Raw genomic sequence first — 8,469 nt, 5'->3', positions numbered from 1 at the left:
CATACCTCTCCCTGGGTACCACTGCCCAAAGCTGGGGACCCCATCCCTGGAGAGATCTCCTCTGCATCAGAGAGCTGGCCAGAGCAGTAGGTACATGGCTCTGCTGGGGCTGCTACCACAGTTTTCCAGGCTGCCTGACTTCACCTGGCTGCACATCAGGGTGAGATGTGCTGAGTGGCTGAGACCTGGGTCCCCCAGCATCCCTCCCCGGCAGGCAGACACCAGCAGGGCTGGGAGCAGCGAGGGGCAGCCGAGCTGTCACCCTCCCCGGCCTCCAAAGGGTTAAATGCCAGTTTTCCGAGTGTCTCTAAGGTGACACCAGGCAGCATCTCTGCTCTCTCTCCCTGCAGCTCTCCGCAGCCCCCCTCCCCACGCACACACACACACACACACACACACTCACTCACGCTCTTCTCTTTCTGCTTTGTCTTTTGGAGGGCTGCTGCCTACCTCTGCCTACCTCTGCCTGCCTCTCCTGCTCGGCTGCTGCTGCCGGGGACACCCAAGGACCTGCCTGGCTCCAGGAAGAACTCGAAGAAGGCACCTCGGGGCTCTCCTCCTCCTCCTCCTCGCCGGGAGCATGGACCCCATCCCTGGATGTGGTCTCCCCTAAGACTCCCCATCTCCAGCCAGCGCCGTGGCTCGCCGGCTCCTCCGAGGAGCAGCACCCACCACGTCTCCAGGTTTCTCTCCAGCTCTTCCCCAGCTTCCCGGTGGCAGGGCATCTTCCTCAGCTTCACGGAGACAGAGGGAGGCTGAGCTGCATTGCCTGAGCTGCCCAAACCGCTATCGAGAAGCCGATAAATCCAGCTGCAAAAAAAAGTTGGACGTTGTTTGTTTTGTTTTTTTTTTCCCTCCCTGCTTTTTCTCCAACCCCCCTGGGGACTTCAGCATCCCAGGGCCCACGGGGAGGTGAAGCGGAGCAGCGGCGTGGGACCCCGCGGGGCTGGAAGGGAGAAGGGTGAGAGGTTGTGGGGGCAGAGCAGGACTCCTCCTGCCCTGGAGAGACACCTCACTCCACCATGGCTGAAGGTCCCGGGAGCTGGAGAGACTTCACCCCGGTCCATGGGGCCACGGCAAACCTCCAGGGAGCGGTGGACGCAGAAAGCACCGGGAGAGGACAAGGCTCGGGCCTCCACGGCGTGGATTCAGCTTGGGAGGAGATGAGAGGGGAGGTGGAGGAGCAGTTCCTGCACTTGGCCATCAGAAAGCAGGTCTCCTACAGGTAGGACCCCCCGGGTCCCCAAACGCTGGGGCTGGGCTGGGCTGGGGTGAAGGAGTGCCCTGTCCCAGGGGCATCTCCTTCCTACGGGGTCAGGGCTGGTTCTTCCCACCAGAAACTATCTGAGGACAGGGACAAGGGGACCGGTTAACCCCCTTCCCTCCCACCCATGCAACAGCCCCTCTCCCCAGCACCAGTCCCCTTGTCACCCTCACAGACCCCCCCCTTATTTTTCCTTCCACCCAACTCCCCTTTCCCGTCCTGGGGCCATGGTGCTCCCCAGGTCCCTCTCCCCCAGGAGAGGTCCAGGCAGCTGTGCCCAACAGCCCCCCACAAGCTCTGACACGGGGCCGTGGGCTTATTGCTCTCCAGTGTGCTGGATGCGAGGGACTTCTGATAACATTGGTTCTCCTCCTCTTCTTCTTCCTCTGCCCCCGAGGAAATTGTCCCCTTGCTTGACTCCCAGGTCCAGAAACCTTGATCCCACCTGGGGAGACTGAGAAGCGATGCGAAGATGAAGTCAGGGCTGAGGTTGGGGCTTAGGCTGGAAACGTGCCCTTTGTAGGCACCTTGCAGCGAGAGGAGTATCTATCCTGCCTCTTGGTGGGACTCTTCTGCCAGGACTGCTCTTCTTAGGACCCTCGCTACAGCCCAGCCAAACTGGTGGAGGTGAAGAGTAGGTTTCATAGCTCCCATGGAGCTTTTAAGGGAACCATTGCCTAGTGATGCTCAGGTGAGCTCCTCTTCCCAACTCCAGCCATACTGTCCGAAATCCTGCTGGGGTCAGCACCTCCAGGAGCCCAGCTCTATTCTTTCTCTCACAGCGATGATGTGTCTCACCCTCCCCTTTTCTTTCACCGTTTAAGCCCTTCTACCATTCAGTCCTCCTGAACTTTGTAGAATGGGTCTGGGGTGTGAGGAGAAACCCTTTTACCCTGCACCCACCTGGAGTAAAAGTGAGCACTTTGCAGGACTGACCCTGGCTGCTGTGAGGGTCTGGGACTGAGTGGAGAGGAGAGGTCAGGAGCCACCTCCTTACCCTTCTCCTGACCTGGCTTGACCCGGGGGTGGCTCTGTGTCCTCCTGGGCTCAGTGTCACCGTGTCATGCCGTGCTCAGCAAGCACCAGGAGGTTTCCAAGCAGGTGGGAAACCAGCAGGGAGGATCCTTGGTGCCATGGCAGAAGCTGGAAGGGCTCTTCTGCCATCATCCTGGGACTCGGGGACCCCGGGGGAGCAGAGCTCTGCTGGGGGGGCAGATTTTGGGCAGGAGCTGTGGGTCGGTCACCCCCCAACTGTGCTCCTGGGCATAGAGCAGCCCTTCTCCCCCCCCCATCTCGCAAGGGCTGCGGTGGGAACTGTGAGCAAATTGCTCTCTAATACTGCAGTAATGGGAACTAATGGGAAACTGTATTAATGCCTGCAGAGCAGGAGGGGCCCCGGAGCTGACTCATCCCCAGCACTTGTTATTCCTGCAGTGGGTGGCGAGCAGGAGACCTGGGGTGGCCGAGTCCTCCCCGAGGAGCATCCCTTCAGCCTCCCCGTCAGCTGGGGCAACACACAGCCCTCATTTGGTACCCGAGGCACCCGGGAGGGTGTCTGCCCTGATGCCACCGAGGGCGAGGGATTATGGAGCTGAGCAGAGAGGGGCAGAGCAGGATTTTCTCCTCTTCGCTGTCTCCCTCCAGATGTGCACGGCGCTTTTTTGCCGACGGATTAGCCGGCTGCAATTACCCAGCCTCCCCAGGGGAGGAAAGGACCATATTGCAACCTAATTTGATCAGCCTGCCTTTGCTCCAGAATTGTCTGAGGTTGCTGGGGACTGTTTACATCCTGCTCGCCCTTACCCCAGGCAGGCGGCTCTGCTGACATGCTCCAGCCTGTGCCACCCTTCCACAGAGCACCTCTGTCCTCCTCAACCCTCTCCGGGGGTCCCTTTGCAAGAGGCTTTGCTCCATCCAGCCTGGGCTTTGCAGAACAGAGAGGTCTGGCAGGGTCGGAGGGGATGCTGCAGGTACCTGCAGGCCAGCGGTGAGGGAGGAGGTGGTGATTGAGATGAGCTGCTTCCTCCTACCCTCCGTTTCATTTCGGGCAGCCAAGAGAAGGGGAAATGGGAGAGGAAGTGTCGGGGTGGTGATGATGGAAATCTGCTTGTGCTATCCTGCGACACCCACACAGGGTCAGGTCTGGCTGCTCCCTGGGGCAGGTCAGGCTGTGATGGAACCAGTGCCCAGATTTGGGCTGACCTTACATCAGGTAACTCATCAGGTTACTCCTCAGCACAAGGAGTCGGGGTTGGGGGGGGCTGACAGAAAGCCCCTCGCTGTGCTGCCCGGCTCTGGAGGTACTTACCCAACCCTGGTATGGAGTTTGGAGGACCTCCTCGGCGGTCCTGTGGGCATCACAGGTGCCCTCAATGTCAAAGCGAAGGTTGGAGGCCGAGGTCCTCCTGCTGCCAACCTGCCTGTTCCTGCTGGGATCCATTAGTCATCACAAGGGGCAGGCAGCGCGAGCTGCTATATAAAGGTTTTGAAATGAGCAGAAATGATATTAAGCCCATGGAAATAAAGTTCCTTCCATAAATAGCTGCCGCGGTGTATGGAGGCGCCTTGGGCGGGTGGAAGAGAGCTCAGCGCTCCGGTTATATTTAGGGCTTTGAGTAGCAGTTTCATGCCAAGCTTATTAATGATGCTGGCTTGTGCACCAGATTTGCACATTCTGGGACAATTCTCCCAGTAGGGAAATGCCTCTGCAACGCCAGAAGGACCCCGTGGTCTCTGTCCCTGAGCAAGCGCCAGGGCTTTGTGCCTTTGCTCCCGGAGAGCTGCTTCGGCCAAGGAGGGGTCTGAAGCTCCTGCTAGCTCCTGTGGGTCTCCACCAAGGTCTTGTGGAGGGGCAGGAGCACCTCGAGCTCCCCGAGTGGGGCAGCTCCAGTAGCAATAAGGTGAGTTAGAGCCTGGGGGGGAGCTTTGCTGCAGGAAAAACCCTGTTCCCTGGATCTGGGGAGGCCTGGGAGAGGTCCCTCAGCAGGAGCCAGCCTCTCCGGCGCAGTTCTGGGCTCTCTCTCATCTTCAACACTTTCTCATTTGCTTTTGGGGTGACGCTTGTCGCTGCCACCACTCCCAGCAACCCAGCCCGCAGGGGTGTTTACCCAGAAGGGAAACCACAGGCGCACAAAAGCTCGCTGCACGGGGCTCCCCGCAGGTTACATCCACGGGGTGAGGGACCGGGGACCTGCTGGGCATCAGGCACAGCCCCTTTTCTCTCCTCACCCACCTCCAATGACCCACCATGGAGCATCCTCAGGGGCATCTTGCTGCATGGGGAAGAGGGGTCCCTGTGGCATTCTGTGCCCACCTGGCATTAGCCCCACAGGGCATCCCCTTGCCAGCTCCTGGGATCTCTAGGGAGATTTGGGGCTGCTTGCCTTGGTCCCTGGCTGGGATAGGAGATAGGAGAGCAGATAGGAGGCAGCTGATGCATCTCACAGGCTGTTCTGTGCCAGGGGAGCTAAATATAACCCTGAGAGCGGAGGGGGCTGCTTTGTAATGTAAATAGCAAGGGAGCCTGGCCACAGGCAGGGCAGAGGGGGGAGCTGGCAGGGTCTGCTGGGGAGAGGGAGGTGGGCTCAGGGCAGGGGGGGAGCCGTCTCCCTGCCATCTTCCCTCCCCTCTGCCTTCCCCTGGGGCTGGGCTGTGGGTATTTTGTGAAATCCCAGGGCAGAGGGTGGGCAGCCCCTCCGTCCCGGCTGGGGAGGAAGGAAAGGAGAGCTTCCAGGGAGAGAGGGGCCTCCTTCCCCTCGCCTCCTGCCCGCTGGCCCTTTAATCCTGTTAGCCCGGCTGCGTGGAGCCGCCTAATCAAATTCCCATTCATTCCCAGCCCGCTCCGCTCTGACACGGGCATCCGTCTCTGCATCCCTCTGTGCAGCTGGGGGAAGGAGGTGGCTGTCACCCCCTGGCACGGCCGGAAAGTCCTAATGATGTCGGAGGGGGTGACAAGCAAGTGTCTCATCATGCCCTGCCCCTCTCTGGAGGCAGAGACAAGCTCTGCTTGTTGGCCATAGGGCTTGTGAGAGTTCCTTGGGTGGTCCAGCATCAGAAACGGGCTCTGGTGGGCACAGGGGTGGGATGGGGCTGGAGCCAGCACCATGTGGTGGTCCATGAGCAGTGCTGGAGTGGGTTCACTCCACAGTTCTCCTCCTGGATGCTCCATGATGCAAGGCAGTGGGAAACTGGGGATGGGGCTGTGGTGTAACCAGAGATGGAAACATCCCAAGAGGCAGTTATGGAGAAACTGGGAGGCTGTGGGTACAGGCTGGCTGTGCAGGGACATGTCTGCAGCAGTGCCAGGGCAAGGCAGGCTAACGCAGACCAAAGCCCAACATCTTAAACCAGACATGTTCCCTGGGTTAAGCCGACCCAAGACCATGCTTGGACTAGAGGGAATGCTCCTGTCTCCCCTCCTGCTGATGTTTTTCCACCTCAGGTGGGCCAGGCCTGCTCCTGAGGCAGCAGAAGACACCATGAGTCTTCCCTTGCTGCCATCACAGGCGGTGGGGGTGGACGTGGAGTGGGATTCCCCAGGAGCAGGCCAGCAGGGAACTGCACCTCAACGCTCCTGGGTGGGGAGAGCTGGGATCCTTGGACTGAAATGGGACTGGTGGCCATCCCCACCCTCTACCATCCCCTCCCTTATCTGATCCCGGCTCACAATCCCAAGGGGCAGGTAGCCTGCCAGGTTTGGGTAAGCAGGCAGCTTAACCCTTTCCTCACCAGGGGACTGCGCACAGAGAGAACACGGGGTGTACTGGGTCACAAAACCACCCAGCACGGTGACCCCCCATCCCTCTCCAGCCTGCAGAGAAGCCAGCACGGTGGTCCCTTCTGGTCTCCTGACCAAGAACAGCCAGAACTGGGCTTTCTGTGGCATCCCCCAGGGTTTTGCAGCAAGCCCGAGGGACAGGACTCTGGAAGGACACACGGACACAGCACAGAGAGGAGGGTGAAGGTCCTGGGGTAGGGTGTGTTGCTTCTCCAACAGCTTCACCAAGCCCCAGCGCTCCTGGGTAAGAGGAGTGGATGTTGGCACCATCCAGCAGCTGGGGGAACGTTAAAGGGGATTGTCTGTGGGCAGGGAGCAAATGTGACCCACCCATCAGGACATGCAAAGCAGCCCTTATCACCTTTGGGTGATAACGAAACCTCTCCCTTCCCCTCTCTCCAAGCTGGAGTCAGGCATCCAGGACCTGCCTTTCCTCCCCCTTGCATGGTAATTAGCACGGTGGGTTTCAGAGCTTGCCTGGTGAGGTCTGCCAGTGGGCTTGTTGTTTATTTTTTTCCTTTTGATGGAGTCTAAAGCAAGCCCATGTGCCCCTCGAGAAAGGCCTGGGGGGGCTGGCTCTGCTCGCTCACTTCCCTCTGGCCGCGCAGATGATGTCCACAGACCCCACCACCCACCAGTCTGAAGGTCTGATGGAGCCAGAGCCGACCGAGTGGGATCTGCTTGTGAAGAGCTGGGGGTTTTGGAGCTGGGGACAGGCTGAGCCATCAGGATATGCCCTGACCTGCAGACTCACACCAAGGGACGGATGACAAACTGTCAGTCTGTCTTTCTGCTCTTTGGGGGCTGTCCCAGAGCCTCTCAGATGCTTACTTACACTTCCACAAGACCCCAAATCTCTCTCCCCCTGGGGTTTTTCAATAAATCCAGGCAGAGGGCGAGCAGAGGGTGTTCGGAGACCCCACCATCCAGCTGGGGGGTTGCGAGTGCTGCCGTACCATGATCCCGGTGAGGATGCGGGCAGCACGGGGAGTGGGCTACAGGAGGACAACCCCACAGCCGTGGCCCCTTTTGCGTGGTGGTGTTGGGCCAGCTTTGGGCCATGGGGCTGTCTGGAGACCGGTGGCTTTTGAAGAGCCGCCCAGCGAGGGAGGTGAGGCTGTTTGACGCGCCGGGGCGTGCTCCTGCTTGCCGAGGGCGCACACGAGGCTTTCTCTGGGAAGGGCCCAGCAAGAGGAGGAGGAGGTGGTGGCCCCGGCCTCTGTGGGCTGCTGGGGGGAAGAGTGTCGGCGATGACAGCCGCCCTCACACTTCCAGGAAGTGTCGAGTGAGAGAGAGAGAGAGAGAGAGAGGAACCAGGTGGAGGGTGCAAACAAAGCCGGAGCTTTGGTGGGCGGCCGGGTGAGCTCTGCCAGGGACCTGCCCTGGGGATGACTCCGGAAAGCGGCCACCGCCGGGGGAGGAAGAGCGAGAGTGAAGCCCGGGCCGGCTGAGAGCATCAGCCCGTGCTGCGGCAGATGTGGCGGCACCGCTCCTGGGACGTTCCCCAGAGCCCTCCGGGGGACGAAGACACGAGGTAGCCGCCGAGCCGGGCCCTGCCGCCTTCCTCTTGCTCTTTCGGGGGGAACTGGGGCGACCGAGGTGCTGTGGCTGGTGCTGACAGCCCACGCTTTTGGGGGGGCTAGGGGGAGGGAAAAGGCTTCCTGTGCTTTCCCGGTGCCTCGCCAGCAATCTCCTTCCTCTGATCCCGGTGCCAGCAACCTCCCCGATGGGGGGGGGGATGTCCGAAAGCCCATGTCCACCCCAAATCTGTGAGTGCAGGGGGTCAGCAGGGCTTTTGCCTGGGTTGTGGGGTCTCTCCTGCGGCCGGTGGGCACTGGAAGGGATGTCCAAAAGCCCATGTCCACCCCAATCCTGCGAGTGCAGGGGGTCAGCAGGGCTTTTACCTGGGTTGGGGGGTCTCTCCTGCGGCCGGCGGGCGCTGGAAGGGGTGTCTCCATCCCCACCAGCCCCTCCTGGGAGATGTAGGGGGTGGAGGTGACCCAGCGGGACCTGCCCGGGAGGTCACTACCAGTGGCCGTGCAGGCAGTTGGGACCTTGCCCGGGCTAACAGCCTGCCTTGGCACCCCTGGGGGAGCTGGGGGGGGAAAACAGCCATTACGGCCAGCTTATTTTCCATGCAAATGAGCGCTGCCCATCGCCCCTGCCAGGCGGGGAGAGTCTTGTGTCCCCCCCCGCGCCCCGACGGGGGAAAACCGGGGAGAAGAAGCGGGACCGGGGGGGGCTGGGCCGGGTCAAACGCGTGCAGGGAGCTGCCGGTGTCCGCCCCGGTGGGTGGATTCCTCCCCCCCCCGGTCCCCGGAGAGGGCGATGGTGGCGGCGGCGGGGCTGTTGGCTGCGTTCCCCCTCCTCTCCGTCCGGTGGTGAACAATGGGAGGCGGAGGAGGAGGAGGAGGGAGGAGGGGGGGTG

The 8,469-nt window shown here is 61.0% G+C and overlaps 1 protein-coding gene across 3 annotated transcripts in view; it reads left to right on the top strand.

Annotated features, from left to right (window-relative positions):
• The first annotated feature begins 443 nt into the window (after positions 1 to 443).
• DGKZ (diacylglycerol kinase, zeta) overlaps positions 444 to 8,469 on the top strand; it is a 60,552-nt gene continuing 52,526 nt past the window's right edge. The window contains exon 1 of one of the 3 annotated variants that reach the window (XM_014950272.1): positions 444 to 1,225. In XM_014950272.1, coding sequence (XP_014805758.1) covers positions 1,023 to 1,225 — 203 coding nt within the window. In that variant the 5' untranslated portion in view covers positions 444 to 1,022. Of the gene's footprint in view, positions 1,226 to 7,344; positions 7,576 to 8,469 lie in introns of those variants that run through there. The other 2 variants (XM_014950273.1, XM_014950276.1) reach the window with 2 other exon arrangements.

The sequence above is a fragment of the Calidris pugnax genome, unplaced genomic scaffold, assembly GCF_001431845.1.
Source record: "Calidris pugnax isolate Ruff unplaced genomic scaffold, ASM143184v1 scaffold68, whole genome shotgun sequence".
NCBI classification, from domain to species: domain Eukaryota; kingdom Metazoa; phylum Chordata; class Aves; order Charadriiformes; family Scolopacidae; genus Calidris; species Calidris pugnax.
The sequence above is the reverse complement of the archived record's forward strand: the minus strand, read 5'-3'. Positions and strand labels throughout refer to the sequence as shown.